General features: G+C 33.9%; 3 protein-coding genes across 3 annotated transcripts; 2 read left to right on the top strand and 1 right to left on the bottom strand.

Annotated features, from left to right (window-relative positions):
* The first annotated feature begins 374 nt into the window (after nt 1-374).
* On the top strand, nt 375-1213 carry LOC121236063 (protein SPIRAL1-like 5). The gene is made up of 2 exons (XM_041132557.1): nt 375-712; nt 823-1213. The coding sequence occupies exons 1-2, from the start codon at nt 479-481 to the stop codon at nt 895-897; spliced, it is 309 nt and encodes a 102-aa protein (XP_040988491.1). The 5' UTR covers nt 375-478; the 3' UTR covers nt 898-1213.
* A 7887-nt stretch (nt 1214-9100) lies between these two features.
* On the top strand, nt 9101-12435 carry LOC121234770 (probable polygalacturonase). Its single transcript, XM_041130861.1, has 5 exons — nt 9101-9560; nt 10630-10750; nt 10877-11051; nt 11263-11333; nt 11597-12435. The coding sequence occupies exons 1-5, from the start codon at nt 9228-9230 to the stop codon at nt 12304-12306; spliced, it is 1410 nt and encodes a 469-aa protein (XP_040986795.1). The 5' UTR covers nt 9101-9227; the 3' UTR covers nt 12307-12435.
* A 214-nt stretch (nt 12436-12649) lies between these two features.
* Nucleotides 12650-17324, bottom strand: LOC121234771 (mitogen-activated protein kinase homolog MMK2-like). Its single transcript, XM_041130862.1, has 6 exons — nt 16849-17324; nt 15889-16018; nt 15182-15319; nt 14716-15048; nt 13308-13491; nt 12650-13196 (listed from the first exon to the last, which is right to left on the bottom strand). The coding sequence occupies exons 1-6, from the start codon at nt 17028-17030 to the stop codon at nt 13024-13026; spliced, it is 1140 nt and encodes a 379-aa protein (XP_040986796.1). The 5' UTR covers nt 17031-17324; the 3' UTR covers nt 12650-13023.
* Nucleotides 17325-18543: the final 1219 nt, after the last annotated feature.

Genomic DNA, 18543 nt, shown 5'->3' with positions numbered 1-18543 from the left:
TAAAGTAAATTATATCAATCGAAGGTCGATATTAATGATCAGATCAAGGAGATAACGGATGCAATTTCATGGATCCTCGTGACAAAATTAGCATCATCGATCTCAAGATTTACCATTAATTAAATGGCATATATGACCGTATAAATATCAATGTACCTACAGTCATTGTTAGTCCAAGGCAAGGCAATTAATGAGGGATAGATAAATTTGTGCATGCATCATCATCGTCACCCTCAAGTTTGGTCTCACTATTTCATGATGGGCATAAAGACCACTTGAAAAGCGCATCATCATGATCATCAGCAATGCATACACACAACATGATCACAACATACATACATGTACAGATCAGACATACGTACAATCTTCAAAATGAGTACGCTCATGTCTATATATATTAGGGTTCTCTTCCCAGCTTATTCCCCTTCTCCTAAATTCGTAATTACTTTACTTTGATTAACAGATCTTAGAGGAAGCCATGAGTAGAGGTGGAAGCTATGGTGGCGGGCAAAGTTCCTTGGGCTATCTGTTTGGCTCTGATGAGAAACCGAGCGCTTCTCCTCCCACACGAACAGTCGACCCACCTCCATATGGCATCGATACGAACACGGATCATCAGAAGCCTCCCAACGCTCCTTCTCCTACAGAGAAAGAAAAAGTGTCAAACAACTATCACCGAGCTCAAGGCCAAAACACAGGAAACTTCATAACTGTAAGTTGCTTTCATATTTATATACGTTTGATGTATACACATTTGCACCTTATGATCTGACATAGATCTTCTTTTTCACATATATGCTGCAAAACACTATAATTGATCAGGATCGTCCGTCAACAAAAGTCAAATCCGTTCCTGGTGGGGATTCATCTCTCGGTTACTTGTTTGGAGATAAGTAATATTCCTCTCTCCGAACTGATCTAGCAGCTCTAATATGGGATATTTTGGAGTAGCTCTTATCTGGGTTTTGAATAATATGTAAAATAAAGGATTCAGTTCCAAAGAAGGGTTGGGTTTGCAAGGTTCCTAATTAATTTGTGTCTGGTGTTTGATTTTCTTACAGACGTACGGTGTGTAATGATATGCAAATAGGTCAGCCAATATTATATATGGAATTAGTAGTGTGCTTGATTTAATAAGAAGGAAGTTAGTATAAGTGTGTGAATTAATCCCATATATTTTAATGAAAATCTATATACTGAAGTTTGCTGATCATCATGTTCGTGTCCATATTTGGAAACAATAAAGTACTGAGCTTTCCATTTTAGTTTCATGTTGATAGCTCTTTCCAGATACAGATTAATTATATTAATTAACTTTTTTTTCTGTTCCTATCTCTATTAATTGTTTATTTAAGAGTCACTAAAGAGTACTTGATCAGATTTATAAAATAATCCCCCAAGAGATTAATCTATGGATTTGTCTCATGATGCATGCATGCCAACCAGCAGGTATTAATTAACATACGCACAGTTTACTGTCTCTTCTCACTTCCTTAATTTATATTATAAGAGAAGGAAAAGTTACTATTTCTATACGATTTTTACTTGCATCCAGCTAGCCATATATGGTCATAGAAACAATTTATGATTAACACTTCCATGGGAGCTTGCTAGACTACTTTAATATTCCTGCTTATTCTCGACCTTTTTCCCTGCATACAATAAGAACTTATGATATTAGAGCTGAGTTTGGAGGTTTCATCTGCTCCCTTTTCTCATTCTATATATCCTTTCTCTATTGTTTAGTAAAGAAATTCAAGACTTAATTGACATGGAAACAAGTCGCACATATATATAGGCTTATTATAAGAGTTAGGAACCGATCATTAGCTAATCAATTATATATAATATACATACCGATGATGGAAATGCACTAATATACAATACACAGATTATGATAAGACGACAGATTACCATAAGGTACGGGAAAAACTGCTAGTCTTCCGACATTTTAGAGAGAATAAGTTTGTTTGTATTGATCTCTCTATATCTTATTGTTGAGTTCACGATCACCAGCCTAGCTATATATATGATTGAAATTCATACGAGTAATGATTAATTGAGTACTGCAGGCGGTAACATATATATATATATATATATATATATATGATTAATTTGTGTTTAAGAAAAAGAAAAGTTCATATATCTTTTCATGCATATATATAGAGATCATCGTGCTAGCTAGCTGCATGTTTGAAATGAAAATCCCGATGCCTCTTATTATATATATATATCTATATATCTATATATATAATTGATATGAACCTAGTGATCATCTACTATATATCATTCATATAAAGGACCGATTAATTATCTGCATCATGAGCTGCATGCTATTTGACTTAAAAGTTACAAAGAGCAACAGGCATAACAACAAACCTCATTGAAAACTCTTTCACGTCTTTGTGCTCATCACTGATCATATGTTGTAGGTTGTGCAATCATATTTCCAAAGATCGAATACTCATATATATTCTACGGTACTACTGATCTGCATATACATACATGATTGGATGGAAAGCACTGACGCCATGATACAATTGAATTGATCAACTGTTTGTATGCATGATTTCTTATATACGAGTGTTTATTTCATATCTTTTTTTATCAGGAAAAAGTGCATGGTTTGAAAGAGTATTAATTTTAGTGAGGATTTGGATGTCAGATTTTTATAAATCAAAGAAACCCTTTGACATGGTATTTGGCCCCATGACTATACAAGGTTTCTGCTTAGAATTCCTAGGGAACTTCCTCCAGGATATATACAACAAATTGCCTGAAATCTGTGGATAACATCAACTGAAGATAACTATGCAAAACAAATTTTGTTTTGACTTGATAGGGGAAGAGAATGAGAGAATTATTGTGAGGGCCGCTAGAGATAAAAATGGATTCCACACATTGACATTGCTAATGTGACACGTCTTCCTTCTTTTTTTTTTCTCTCTCTCTCTCTCCCCCCTCTCCCCGTGCCTCCCCTCCTCCCCTTTTCTCTCTCTCTTTCTCCCCCTTTCCCTCTTTGTCGGCATTGTCTGCCCTCCCGGAGTGGTTCCCGACCACCACAGACGGCCAAAGGACAAGTCATCGGCTCAAATCTCACCATCCCAAGAACCTTGCAGCACGCGGTCGACTATGCACATGGTGTACAAAATGTGGTCCCTTGCCACCAAAGTGCACGGTGAGTTGCCGTGAGCTCCACGCCAGTGGTGTCGCAGCTTAGACCATTGGTGTCTTCTGCCCACTTTGAGGTGGTCGACCGGCGTGAAGAGAGGGTAGGGTTGGCGGCACGGGAGGAGGGGAGAAAAAGATAACAATATGCCACATCAGTGTGTTGGATCTCTTTACGAGATTCTTTTATATCTATACTCTTTTTCAATTATTGTTGGAAGATAATCATGGATTCGAGTGACAGCCTGCTTTTCTATTTAATTTACTATGTATACACTTCATTAATGGATGTCAATTTCCCATCTGATTTGAAGGTTTCATATTTCTTTTTCAGAGGTTCCATCCATAATTTGGAATTAGTGCACATGATTTCAAATCAATGATCAGCTAGCTAGTGGACTTACTATATCTTTTCCAAACGGTATACCCTTTTCCAATGCATGTACCATTTTCAAATGGTTGTATTTTTTTTCTTTTTTAATAATTGGTAATTGGAAAGGGTGTTTATTGCACATTTTCCAATTTTTCAATATTTTTAAATTAAGGACATTTTTAAAATGATGAACATTTTCTAAATGACGCATTTTTTTAAAAAATTATCATGCATCTTTTCCAAATGTTAGATGAGATCAATCTCCCTTTTAGATCATATCATTTCCAGTATTTTATTTAAGCCTGATATATTTATACTCTTATACATTACAATATTCCTTGTATATAACACTTTCTGAAGCTAGTTTTTTTACATCTTTATAAATTTAAGGGGGCGGGTAATTAATTATATATTCAAGTCTTTACGTGTCATGGACGACAACATTAATCTTAATTCAACAGTAATCTATTTTTTTTTGTTTTCTCTGGATATATGATTAATATATATACCTGCTTACATATATAATTAAAGTGCATGCAGTTTGGGGAAAGAGTACTCTAATTTCCTCGAAGAATGTCGATTATAAATTACACTGTCCATGCATGTTTACACAATGCCTAGCTAGCTGCAGCCTTCTTATAAGTACATTTTATGCGTTCATGATAGATATGATCATGAGCTGTTTTCCTTATTTAATTTAATGATGCAAAACAAGCGAAAAATTAATTAGGTTAATTAGGGACACCTGCATGCATGAAGGTAGTTCCTCAATTAATTGGCTATGATCGAACAGGTGGGTTTGGGCTGTCACCATGATCATGTGGAGCCTAGATATATAGCTGGATAGCCTGTTCCAGATAGAACATGGCCAAAATCTATATGTAGTTGATCTTAAATGATTAATTGAAATGAGAAAGAAAAAATATATATATATACATATAGAAAAATGATACTTGCAGTCGTGAATGTGCAAGTACCGTGTAGTCGCTTTGAAAAAAGTGAATAAATACGAGACCCACATGAAAAGAAATTAATTTTTTAATAGTAGATCACACTCTTTTTCAAAACGACTGTACAACGTTTACGCATTTCACGACTATATGTAGCATTACTCATACATATATTACACACCTCTAACTGCCTTTGAAACGTTAAAAAGACAACCCTAGTTTCTTGTTTATTTATTAACTTCTGCATGCCTTAGCATTCACTCACTGATCATGATGATGCTTAATTGCCAGCTCAATCAATTAAATTAAGATTTGAGTGACAGTAATTTTCGCAATAAACGCTATATATATATAGAGCTTGGAAGCTATATTATTGCCAAATTAAGAACAGAAGAGATTTTATTTCGTAATGCATGCTATCCTTTATTACGATCCTCGATCGATCTATTTCATGGCCATGCATGCAGTACTACTACTACTGCAGGCAGTACATATCGTTATTGATTTTTATTTGTGCTTGCGCATGCAGCTTCGATCTCCACCTCATGTGAAATGCTTAATTTGTAGCAGAAATAATAAGAAATTGCTATCAGGAATACCATTAATTAGAAGAAGCTTCTTCTAATTAATTAATACATGAACTTAAAAAGTCAACTTTTATTTAAAAATATATATATATATATTTTTATGTTAATTCAAAATTACTGCTGCAACACGAGTATTTCAAAACAAAAGAAAATTTTTAATATGTAGTTTTAATTTAATTGTAATATAATGGCAACTATATCATTTGAGAAATGATATTTGGAGTCGTGAGTGCGTAAATGTCGCGTAATCATTTTAAAAAAAAATAAATAAATACGAAATTTACATTAAAAAAAATTAAATTTTTAATAATAAATTTTATTTTTTTCAAAACTATTATAAAGCGCTTATATATTATATGACTATACGTAATATTAGTCGTATCATTTTTCTAGAAGAAATTAAATGAAGTCATGTCCCAGCTCAACGTACAAAGACCAGTTCGTTACAGAGCCCATGGAATTTAAGGGAATGGGCTACAAGTTCGTTAATATGAATTGGGCTGAGCCTAAGTAAAGATATTGGGACCAAAACTTTGGCCTGTCTTTCATCATGACTATATTGTCTTATCAATAACAGTGTAATCATAATGTCTTAGCTCTCATTATAGTATGGATCTGCTAGACCCATCGATAAAGGCCATTTGATCGAGGGTGTAGTCTGAATTCTCCGGTCATTTATTTATTTATTATATTTTTTTGATACATTTTTATATACCCTTAAATATTTTTTAAAAAAAATTTATAATATTATTAAATAACACTTTTTTAATTATTAAATAAAAAAAATTGAATAGAGAAAATGTCTCAAGACCACCTATGGCCCAAGCATTTTCAGCTACTATTTCTACATATTGCATAAGTTTATGACTAATATATTTACGATAATGAAAATCTTACCTATGGAGACAAGAACAATGGTAGTGCTATATATAGTTTTATTAAAGTGTGTAGTCTCCGCATATTCTTTTTGAAAAAAAAGTGATCATTATTAAAAAAATAAATTTTTCGTGTAAGTTTTAGATTTATCTATTTTTTAAAAAAGAATATGTGAAAATTACACAATCTAAAATTGTAAATATTATTTCTTTATAAATAATATAAAAATTATACTTTATTGTTAATTTCCCGGAAAATGTATCTGTAGACTCATATACTTATTTATGAAATAAATATGCATGACAAGCTAATTAGGTCTCTCTTATAGAAATTATATAAACCGATCAAATAGATGCCTCTCACATGAGCTAATTTATAGATCATGATCATCATGAGCAAAAACTAAAAGTGGGATAATTCGTGGAATGCACTACAGAGAGTGAACAGTGTCCAATCCACGATGGATGCACTAGGCCGCCAGGTAATGATCATCCTGATCATATATACACACACATATATATATATATATATATATATATTAATTAATGAATATACCTAAAAGTTTTTTTCATTTATAAATGAATAATTTTACATATAACTGTAAAATGCGTAAACACGTAATTACTTTAAAAAATAGTAGAGTTTATTATTAAAAAATTAACTTTTTCACGTAAATCTTATATTTTATTTATTTTTTTTAAAATAATTACGTAACAATGGTATAATTTACAGTTATAAATATCTATTTATGAATATATGCCATAGTACTACTAGTCCGTAGTGTGACCCTATTATAGGTCTGTCTCTTGGCGTGATAGCCACATGAAGTACTCCAATGTGAAACAGTGGGACAAGGAATAGTTGGGTGCGTGGTGACAGTATGTCATGCATCTTGTGATAGCTTTCTATGCTTTCTTTCACTCCACATACCGTCAAGGGATTGGCTATTGATTTGGTGGTGGTGTTGGTGTGAGATAAGAGAATTTGGTCACGGGTTGCAAATGCCCACACATGCATACATACGTACGTTTCTGATAAGCTACCCTGGCGGTGGGGAGCCCCCACCAATTCATTCCATTCATTCCCATCCCACGTCATTCATTTCATAAACTGAGAACCAAATGGGAATTGCCATTTATTTTAGAAAAAGGAAAAATAATTTATTCACAATATTTTATACAATATATTATACAATAATATATTAAATGAAAGATATTTTTATAAAATATTTTATAAAAATAATATAATTTTACAAAAATATCTCTCATTTAATATATTGTTATAATATATGTTATATAAAATATTATGGGTATATCATCCCACGTAATCTTACTTTTTTTTAAATGAGTGTGTAATATTTGCACAATCTATAATTATATGTAGCTAGCATTATTATTTTTTAATAAATGTATTTGTACTCCTTTTCAAATAATTTTTTCTCTTTCATCTATATTAATAAAATTCAATAATATTAATGAATCATTTTATTACAAAAATAAAATATAAAACTTGATAAAATTAGAAGAGAAACGGCATTAAATAAATAATAAATACGATATGAGTTCAGACAAAAGTTTAGAAGACGTTGATTTCATTGAAAAGATGACAGTTACGTTGATCAATGGTTTTCCAATTCACACAATTTACGGGGATCGTCGATACAAAAAAAAAGGCGCCGAAGAAACGTACGGTTTGTGAATGAAGCAGGCATGCGTAGACGTTTAATGCCCAGTTTCTGCGCATCATGCCTCGCGTACAAGACGTGGAGTTTCCATGATTTTATAGCTCTCATGTCTCACAGCACTAATATTAGTACTCATGTGGTGTTGCGGGTAGGCTTTTCCATAGTGCGCACTTTCTTCTTGATGGTGAAAATACACGTACCTACGTACGTACCTTACTTTCAAGCGCCATCTTGAGGTCACAATCCCACTTTTTTTAATTTTTTTCGCATTAGAAATGAATGAAAATAGACGACGTTGCTTCTGCTTGATCTTTATCCCACTTGAATATCCCATGATCTATTTAATTATGTACAATTTGCGTGTAAACTTCATTAAATCAGTTCTTCAAACTCAAATGTCCTTGATTACTCGTTTTCAAACCTGAGACGCGTGTACCCAAAGTAATTTCATTCTTGTCTTCAAATAAATCTCTAAGTTTGCTTTGCATCTTCTTTGTGATGGTTTATTACCATTTGCAAAGATAAATGTTGTAGGCACAAAGTGATTTTATAAAAATAAAGTTTTAAATTGACACGTTGATCTATTTTATAATAAAAGTAACTTTAAAATCTAATATATCACATCAAGTCATGTCAATTTATGAATTTAATGTTATGAAATTTTTTTGTAGCTAAAACATTTTTCTTTTCAAAACAATTTTTAATTGCCTTTCTAAGGGAATAGATATGATTTCACTGCTTTTTTAAGCATAAGGAGGAATTACAGCATGTATGAATATGGCATCCTCACCAACGTCTTGGTTTTATATTTATAATTTTCCCTTCTTTTTCCATCCACGTTGAGATCGAACAATGGCATAAAAAGGTTAAAAAATTATAATGAATTCACCTACAAATTTAACATAAATTTGATCCTTGCCGCGGCATATATATATATATATATATATATATATATATATATATATATATATATATATATATTCACTATCTCTGCAACAAACCAGAAACCCACCTACATCTTGTACAATGGAGTTGTGGAACAGTTCCAGAACAACTCTGGTTCTAACTTGGTCATTCCCTCTTTACGCTATAAATTCATGAATGTAGAAAATAAAAATGAAATAAAATATAGTAAATAGAAGGGTAAAGGAGGAGAGAGAAACTATTCCAACTCATTTAATTTCAACTAATAATCTCACTATTATTCACAAATCAATTCAATTCATCTCATCTCATTATCCAAACGGATTCTTATAAGAATACATCTTTGTTATATTAAAATATTTGAATACATAACATTTATCCCTATTTGTAAAGAAATGAGATTAACAAAAATAATAGAAATATAATTAGTCAATAATATTAATTGATATTAATTAATTGTACAAAATAAACTAAATATGATTGATAATAAGTCATTTTACCGTATATATTAGAATATGGTAATATTTGAAAACATTATCCCTATATTTAGAGGCATCTCTTTTCATATTTGCTCCCATTTTACACGCTATTGGTTCTCTCTTTGTATTATCAAGTAAATCCCATCAAGAACTCTCTCTTCTTCCTCTTTGATATTCTCACAGGTAATGGAGGTTGTATTAGTACTGGCTCTTGTGGTTTTACTTGGCACAAATGGGGTTGAAAGCCAAACAGCTCAGGTTTATGAATACTTTGAGTACCCAGCAATGAGTTGCAGAACTCACTCTGCATCATTGACGGACTTTGGAGGAGTTGGTGACGGAACTACATCGAACACCAAGGCTTTTCAGGCTGCTATCGATCATCTTGGGCAGTATGCATCGGAAGGTGGTTCACAGCTCTTTGTTCCTCCAGGAAAATGGCTGACTGGGAGCTTCAATCTCACAACCAGCCATTTTACACTATACCTCCATAGATATGCTGTTCTTCTTGCTTCCCAGGTGAGTTCCTCCCAAGACTCTTTGTGGGTTATCACCACTAATGAATCTCTCTCTCTCTCTCTCTCTCTCTCTAGGGAGATGCTTGAAACTGAATTAATCCTAATTGTAAAATTTATGAGGTTATATAGGATTGTTTTAGAAATGAGTTTGGCATGCGAATTTCATTTTTTTGCTAGGCCGAAAAAAGACAGAGTTCATACGAATTGGAATATAACATCATAACTTAGAGAGCAATGAAATTTTCAGTAAACCAGAGCAAGTCTGCTAGAGTTCACATGCTCCAATGGCAGGGCAACCATGCGAAACATTAGGACCTGGAGAAAGCTAGTGTCCTTATGCTCCAATGCCAAAAGGCAACATGGGTAAACCATTTAGACATAAAGTATTAATAAAATATTATTTTAAAATTTGAAAAAATTAAATTATTTATTATATTTTAAATTTAAAAAAATTATAATTATTAAATAAAACACTTTTATTATCGCTTAACGAGACCTTAGTCCTGAAATCGGATGGTTCCCGTGACATCCAAGTCATTTTAGCCGTAGAAGGTTGTTGGCCAAACTTGGAAAAGTTCATTTTGGGTGGTGTTAATAAAACTAGAGAGGCCTAGCCGGAAAACGACCTGAGTCACGGGCGTAACAGTTTCGCTGTACAGGCCGAACTAGAGCCTGCCCCACCAAAAAGTCGATTTGAGATGAAAAACCTAAAGCAAATATGGCAAAGTAAAACTTTGGTACTCATTTTTCTGTATAGGTTGTAGTACGAAAAACGATTAAAAACTGTAGAAACAGTCAATTCTAATTACTTGAAAAATCAACCATAACGACAAATTCTCAAATAAGTTGTTGAGGAACAATTGAGATCATGAATGGAAAAGAGATTATCGGGCTTGCTTATACCCTCATTGGCTTTTCTTTTTGTCCCTCAGTGGCTGACTGATTGAGATCATGAAAAGAAACAGAATTAATTCTAAGAGCTTAAGATATCAGCTTAGGTGAATTTATTTACTTCAAGAGGGCTGATTTTTTTATTTTTTTTTTCATTTATATTTTCACAACTGTATTAGGACGAGAGTGAATGGTCTGTGATTGAACCTCTGCCATCCTATGGTCGAGGAAGGGATACAACTGGTGGAAGGTTCATCAGTCTTATCCATGGAACCAACCTCACTGATGTTGTAATAACAGGTATGTATCAAGGATAGTTATTTGTAACAGAATGATAACTGCTTAGAAAAAAAAAAAAAAGACTACTAAGAAATTTTAAAATTATGAAATCATGACTGAGCAAATGAGGTCCATTTTTTGTACCAGGGGACAAAGGCACCATTGATGGTCAAGGTGTTCTCTGGTGGGAGAAGTTTCGCAAAGGAGATCTGAAGTACACCCGTCCGTACCTTATTGAGATAATGTACTCTGATAATGTCCAAATATCCCATCTCACTTTGATAAATTCTCCATCATGGAACGTCCATCCTGTTTACAGCAGGTTCTCCCCCTTTTCTATCAGCTTAAAACTTGCATGGGTTTTGCTTCTTTTTTTTTTTCCTGCGTCTCTCTGGCTAGGTAGACCTATATGTTATTATCATACTTCCTTATTCTGTATGTCTATGAAATTTCTTCGATGACACGTTCTAGCACACAAAACTTCTTCCTTTTTGTTTTAAGATTGTTGATCAGTATAAGACAATGCAATGCAGCAATGTCCTTGTTCAAGGCCTGACCATTCTTGCACCAGTGAAATCTCCAAACACTGACGGGATCAACCCAGGTAAGCATGTGAATGTACATACTGATTACTGGTTGAAGGAAGCATGCTAGATAATGTAGGTACAGTTTAGCAACAATACAGACTTAAAAGTACATGCAAGCATGCTCCAGAAAGTAATACAAGTACTTTCAAGTTTCTAACCAGATGATGCTAAAAGAGAGAGATTTTCACCAAATGATCTGAATAAACAAATTAGAGTGAGAATGCAGAATGTCATTGTGATTATCATGATAAGCACTTGATTTTTTATTTGTCTTGTCCAGATTCCTGTACAAATACCCGAATAGAGGACTGTTACATTGTATCTGGGGATGATTGTGTAGCTGTTAAGAGCGGTTGGGATGAGTATGGTATTGCTTATGGAATGCCCACCAAGCAGGTAGTAATTAGACGGCTCACATGCATTTCTCCTTTCAGTGCAGTGATTGCACTGGGAAGCGAGATGTCTGGTGGGATCCAGGATGTAAGGGCTGAAGACATTGTAGCCATCAATTCAGAGTCAGGAGTGAGGATCAAAACTGGAGTAGGAAGAGGAGGCTTTGTAAAAGACATATATGTAAGGAGGATGACCATGAAAACCATGAAATGGGCCTTTTGGATTACAGGGGATTACGGATCGCATCCAGATGACAACTATGATCCTAATGCACTTCCTGTGATCCAGAACATTAATTATCGTGATGTTGTCGCGGAGAATGTAACAATGGCAGCTAAATTAGAGGGAATTTCCGGTGATCCATTTACTGGAATTTGCATATCAAATGTTACAATTGAACTGGCAAAGACGGCAAAGAAGGTACCATGGAACTGTACATATATTGCTGGGATTTCGAGTGGTGTGGTCCCACGACCTTGTGATTTGTTGCCAGACCAAGGCCAGGAGAAGATGACAGCATGTAATTTCCCAGAAGACAGCCTTCCAATCGATAATGTTCAAGCTCAAATTTGTACTTACAAGAGGAAGTATATCTGACACTGCATTATTGCTTCTATACATAGGAACTTGAGCTCCTGTGTGAAACTAAATATGCGATCCTTGTTCAAGGTTTGCACTTGTTAAACCAATCCGGCCAATGAAATTAGCTGTTTCAATAGTGAAAAATGTATACCGTTCTCATACATCCATGCCAAAAATACCAATCTAAAGCGTAGGTTTCTTTTTAATCCCGAAAATACATGTCAAATGTGTCTTGCACCAAATTTGGTAAATTCATCGTCAGTTCTATGTATAAACTTTGTTGAGCAAGAGTATAGAATCTCAAGTTTGAAGCAATAATAGCACTTAGTATTACGACTACAAAATATCATTTGCAAGATTTAAGCAACACAGACACACAGAAACATCTTCATATTATTCAGATCCATGCAATACAGCATCCATTTTTTTTGTACCAAACCCTGTCCTAACATTCATGAGAAAAAGCTCCAACATTTTTTTTTCTATCAAACTGGCTTCACTTCGCTTTCCAGATCCAACAGCTCATATAGGTATTAGGAACCAAATGCACAATTCACTTGGGGTTTTTCCTGATTTCTGTGGGACCCCAGTTCCCTTAGACAAAATGTCTTACAGTTCCTTGTATATCTGAGGCTATTGTATCCACTCCAGCAAATGAGATAAATTATACACTACTTTGAGGAAGCAATTGTTTTCCTTAATACATCTCCACTGAATGTGCAAAGCATTCTCCTAATGGGTTGGGTCTGGGTTGAATTTGACTGTTTCCCTCCAGATGAGCTCTTTGATGTGTTCTTCAGTACAAGATGGTTGCTCAAAATCAAAACTGAACGGCCTAGGGCAGACAGGCTCATCGTTGATATCATGAAGAGTTGACATGTACGGGTGACAAAGTGCCTCTTCAACTGCAAACAGATTCAGAAGCATAATAATAAACCTTTTGGAAAACTGAAAGATTTGAAACATAGTCAAAAGGTAGAGTTGCACTCTGTCAAAACTGAACTTGTTTATTGTACCTGTAATGCGTTTGTTGGGATCAAAGACGAGCATTTTTTCTAGCAGATCCAAAGCCCCAGGAGACATTCTAGGGAATCTAGAAGAAAGCTGTTGCTTTCGGCATTGTGGAAGCTGCCTAACATATCTTCGAGCATTATCACTTCGGAGAAATCCAAGGCTAGCATCATCGGGTGATCCCAGTAACTTGAAGAAAGAGAAAAAAAACTCAGCATATGTACAATGTTAAATCTTACAATCATCAAAATATAGAGAAGTTTTTCTTTATAGGATGTCTTCTCCTCTATTCTTGTTAAAAGCTTTCCTTACCCAAAAAGAATGTTCCAAAATATTTTATAATTTCTTAGAGTGAGGATGAGATTACTGGTTTGGTTTCGCAAACCTTTCAAACCATCTAATCTCATCTCAACATCCAAATACCATTCAAACACAAATATTTTTCAATTTCAAATTTTCAACTTTTTCATCTAATCATTACCTAATCATTACAACTTTTTCAAACCTCTAAACAAAACACAAAAAATAATTCAACCTTTTCAAATCCTAAAACAAAAATAATATTAAAAAATAATATTTTAACCTTCTTTTAACTTTATAATCTTTTTATTTAACTTTTTCTCTCTCTTTTTCCAAAATCCCATTAAAATCTTAATTCAAACCATTTTACTACTATTCACAAATTATCTCACTACTATTCATAGATTTCTTATCTCATTTCATCTGTGTAACCAAACTCGGCCTGGAATTCCAGGCAGTATGCAAGACAATAGATATATACACGTAGCCTTGAAAACCAGAGCCAGGCCCAATCAGATGCAAAAAATGCATCGATGTGGCACCCAAGCTCAAAGTGATTGCAATACATCAAAATATAAAGCATGTTCACAAGTGAAGCAACAGAGGGACTGCCTCTATCACCAGGTATTAATCACATTAGGGGTGATTTAAAAATAAAAAAGCAAAAAAAAAAGAGAAAAAGAGAGTTAAGGAATGAGCAGAGACTGATTGCCTCAGGTTCTAGTTTGGAGGAATCATAGTATTTGTGAGAACATTATAAATCAGGTATGACCAGGTGCCTCCACTTCAAGATGGTGATTATCCCATCCAGCAAAATCAAGTCCACTGTGTGTTTATTTAGGAAGGAAAAAGAATATGGAAGTGATTAAACACTGCATGACCAGAGTGAGAATCTCACAGAGAGAGAGGGGAGAGCGATATAAATCAGAATTAACTCATTAAAGAAAGGAAGGGGGTCTATACATCTCGACCAAATTGGTCCCCTCCAGTTGAGTATTACTCTATCAATTACAATGGGAAATATCATAATAAATCAAGTAAAACACCGGAATCAATTAATAATACTGGAGCTTTAGTGGATATCAACTCACACTGAAGACCAAAAAACCATACCTCTGTAATTAGCCTCAGTTGGTGAACATAGTCTTTCCCGGGGAACAAAGGTTCTCTAGTCACAATTTCACCGAGTATGCAACCAACTGACCATACATCAATAGCAGCAGTGTACTCTGAACAATTAAGAAGCAATTCTGGTGCTCGGTACCAACGGGTGACAACATACTCAGTCATAAAGTCTGTTTCAGAAGTTGTCCTTGCCAATCCAAAGTCTCCAATTTTAAGGTCACAATTAGCATTGAGAAGCAAATTACTTGGCTTGAGATCACGGTGCAGAACATGGGCTGAGTGTACATATTTCAGTCCTCGTAACAGCTGGTATAAGAAGTACTGCAAAATTTTCATGATGTATAAATTCCATGCACATTTTTCAAGGCCAAGCAAGGTACTGAAATGAAAGAGTTTGGATCGTGCAATGAAAACAACGAGGTATCAAGTCCCAAGCATTTTGTTGGTGCCAAACCTGACAATGATCATCTGTAAGTGGTTGGTCAGAACGAATAATCTGATGAAGGTCAGTGTCCATTAGTTCATATACAATGTACACATCATTGAAGGCCTCCTTTTTTGGTGGTCGTATTACGTCCTTGATGAAAATAACCTGGGAAAGGGGGAAAAGCTGACGAATAATTCCACATACAGCAAACTAAAATATACTTTCTTTTGTCTTATTGGTGAAGCCACCTGACAAGGCAATATTTCTATAATATTGACTACCATAGTCGCTACCATGATTCTGCATAATTGATCCTGTAATATTTACTTTCCTTGTATAACTAATTGTATAGATGGTAACACAGCTGTATGTACTCATAGTTGACATTTGTAAACTCTTCTATAAATCAATACAATAACCTCGCGTGTGCTGTTTAATCAAGTATTACCAAAACTAATGAGATCTTGGCAAGAATGAGCATGATAAAAAGGTAATTATCTTACTTTAGCTAAGGCATCTGTGTAAAATGTAATTGCTAATTCATTGAAAGGACTTCCAACTTTGAACATGGGATACTTAGTATAGCAATTTACAACACCTTCTATGCCATTTATCCCATAGGCATGGCCTTAGACGATGACAATAGATGGCTTAGGAACTATTCCATGTCCTAAATGCATTTCCAGAATCATAAAGCTAAAGATTTTAATAATCGTGAAGGTAACCAGACTTACATTTTCATGGTTCATGTGGCTAAGAAGCTTGATTTCTCTCAATGTCCGCTTGGCATCTATTATGTTGTCAAATGCATTACCAATCTTCTTTATGGCAACCTCCTGATGTGTGTCTGAATTCACAGCAGCACTGGACAAAGAGAAATTGTGTTATCGAGCGATGCCTTAATCAAAATTGGAACTCGTCAAGTAAATGAACAATCCCTTTCTTTTGAAGCTTCTTAAGCTGAGCATTAGACTAGGATATTCTAGAAAACACATGGCAAGTGGGAGGAGGGCACGGAAGCCACATTTGCCAAAGTTCCTATTTCCAAGTAGCAAATAACAGAAAAGAGAACATATCTAAGGAATAAGCATAGAATCCAACAATATAGACTAGTAACTACCAATAAAATTAGATCGGCTAAGACACGCAAAATCGATCGGTACCGACAAAATACAAAATGTAAACCAAGAAATATTGGGTTACTGAGTTCGTAGAATCCATGCTTTTTCTGTCCTCTAATAGGAGATATACATCATACCAATACTTGACTTTAAGAGAATATATTAAATCATCTTCGCAACAACATAAGCTTGAATAATACATGAATGTCCACTAAAATCACTAGTGTCAGCTGAGAGAACTGTGAACAATAGCGAGAGCGAGCGATTAGAACATATTTGCATCATAATCACAATAAAAGTATACGGGCACAACAAGCGCAGTGTGTGCTACCTCGAACCAGGCAAAGTTCTACTCAATGATGCGCAGGCACGCACGCATATTCATACATACATACATCATAAATTCCACTTAAACCTCCTTAAAATAAAAGCAAAAGTATTACATAAGCACGTCAATCCACATTACATCAACCTTGAACCTCACCCACCCCAGATAGAAAATAGAGGTAAACCCCGGAAAAAAAAATGAAACGAAAACAAAAACTCGAATCAAGGTTCAGTCGAAAGTCTTACCAGACAATACCATAAGCGCCTCTACCGATTGGACGAATGGGAGGCACGTACTTTGAGGAGACCTCGAACAAGTTCCCGTAGACATTGTATTGAACGTATCGACCACCATGCGTGAGCACCCTTTTGATTGTACCGCCCGTTGAAGCACCAGCAGCGCCAGAGCTTGACTCCTTGGTAGCCATGCCAAAGTTGAAAGTTCGGCACCTACAAATGAAGCTGCTCCTCTGTAACTTCTTTTTACTTTTCTTCTTCAAACACCCAAAAGCGGTATTTGGTGGCTAAAATTTGGCAAAGTGTGAATGCAATGCATAAATGCAAAGTTCCTCTTTCCCAACGCTTTTCATCTGAAAATGGTTTGAAAATCCGTGAACTGATATTTTCAAATATAATTTTCCAATAAATATATTGTCCTCATCGCGATAAAGTATGGATGCGTACATCCGTTGACCGTAGATACTAGAGAGACCTATTCTAATTAGCGTTTCATCGGGAAGATTTTTAGCTATTCAATTATTTTTGAAAAATTTTACTCATCTGTATCATATATCATTTTTTTAATTTTTTAATTTATCAAATATATAATATATAGATAATGGATAGAATAATTCTTTTAATTTAATAAATAAATAAACAAAAAATCAAGTGTAATATATCGTAAAAATGATGAGTAAAATGGCTCATATTTTTAATTTAATTAGTTGATACCTAAATAATTAAATAAATTTTTAATCAGTTATTATTATATTACAAATTATAGAAAATAATTATGAATAAATGATTCAACGATTATGAATATTATTTTCTTTTTTAAAATAAAGCAAAGATGGTACCAAAAATAACTTTTTCGAGAAGAATGAATTTAGTACCGAGTTTTTAACATGAATTAAGTATTGATAACTTCATGTCATATGGTCTGATTCTCCAAATAAAAATTTCAGTTCAAAATCTCTATCCGATATATAAAAAAAAAATATTGTTTCTAAGAAAGAAATAAGTGCTGAATATCTGTTTTCAGCAAGATCAGATTTATTTAAAAATAATAATAACCATATTGATCATATCATCATACGCTTACAACGGTCAATTTTTCATAAATTACAATATGGTTTGCCAAAAAAAAAAAAAACAATATGGAATGCGTAAAAAGAAAACCTTTTTATCATTAATCGAGATCTACCAACCAATTTTAATGAAAATTAAAAGGGGGAGCCAACCATTTTTGAGGCTTTTAAGATAACATGTCACGCATAACAAAATTAAAAATATTCGAGCTATATGCAATATGATAATAATAATAATAATAATAAATAGATTATATAAAAGTAAATCTATAAAATGATATAGTTTAATATGGTACCTAGATTATAAAATTACTTTGACCGTAAAATAGATCTGATAAATTATATTAAGTCACGTCAGGTTACAAGTTTATTTTTATATAATTCTTTTTACGACTGTACACTTTGATTATGCATTAATTTCAACCAATTAGTATGAACGAAAGTGGTCCACCATGTTTTAGGTCTTGAGTTTACATACGTGGACAGCAACCAAATCACAAAGCTCGTGTTTTGCAAGGTGTTAATAACAATTAATAATAATAATTATAATTAATTTGTTGAATACTATACCATTCCAATATGAGGAAGAGGAAGAAGAATGCAATCCATGATATGCATGTTCACATTTATTTTT

The sequence above is a fragment of the Juglans microcarpa x Juglans regia genome, chromosome 6D (assembly GCF_004785595.1).
Source record: "Juglans microcarpa x Juglans regia isolate MS1-56 chromosome 6D, Jm3101_v1.0, whole genome shotgun sequence".
Taxonomy (NCBI): Eukaryota; Viridiplantae; Streptophyta; class Magnoliopsida; order Fagales; family Juglandaceae; genus Juglans; species Juglans microcarpa x Juglans regia.
Note: the sequence above shows the minus strand (reverse complement) of the source record. Positions and strands in the feature narration are given on the sequence as shown.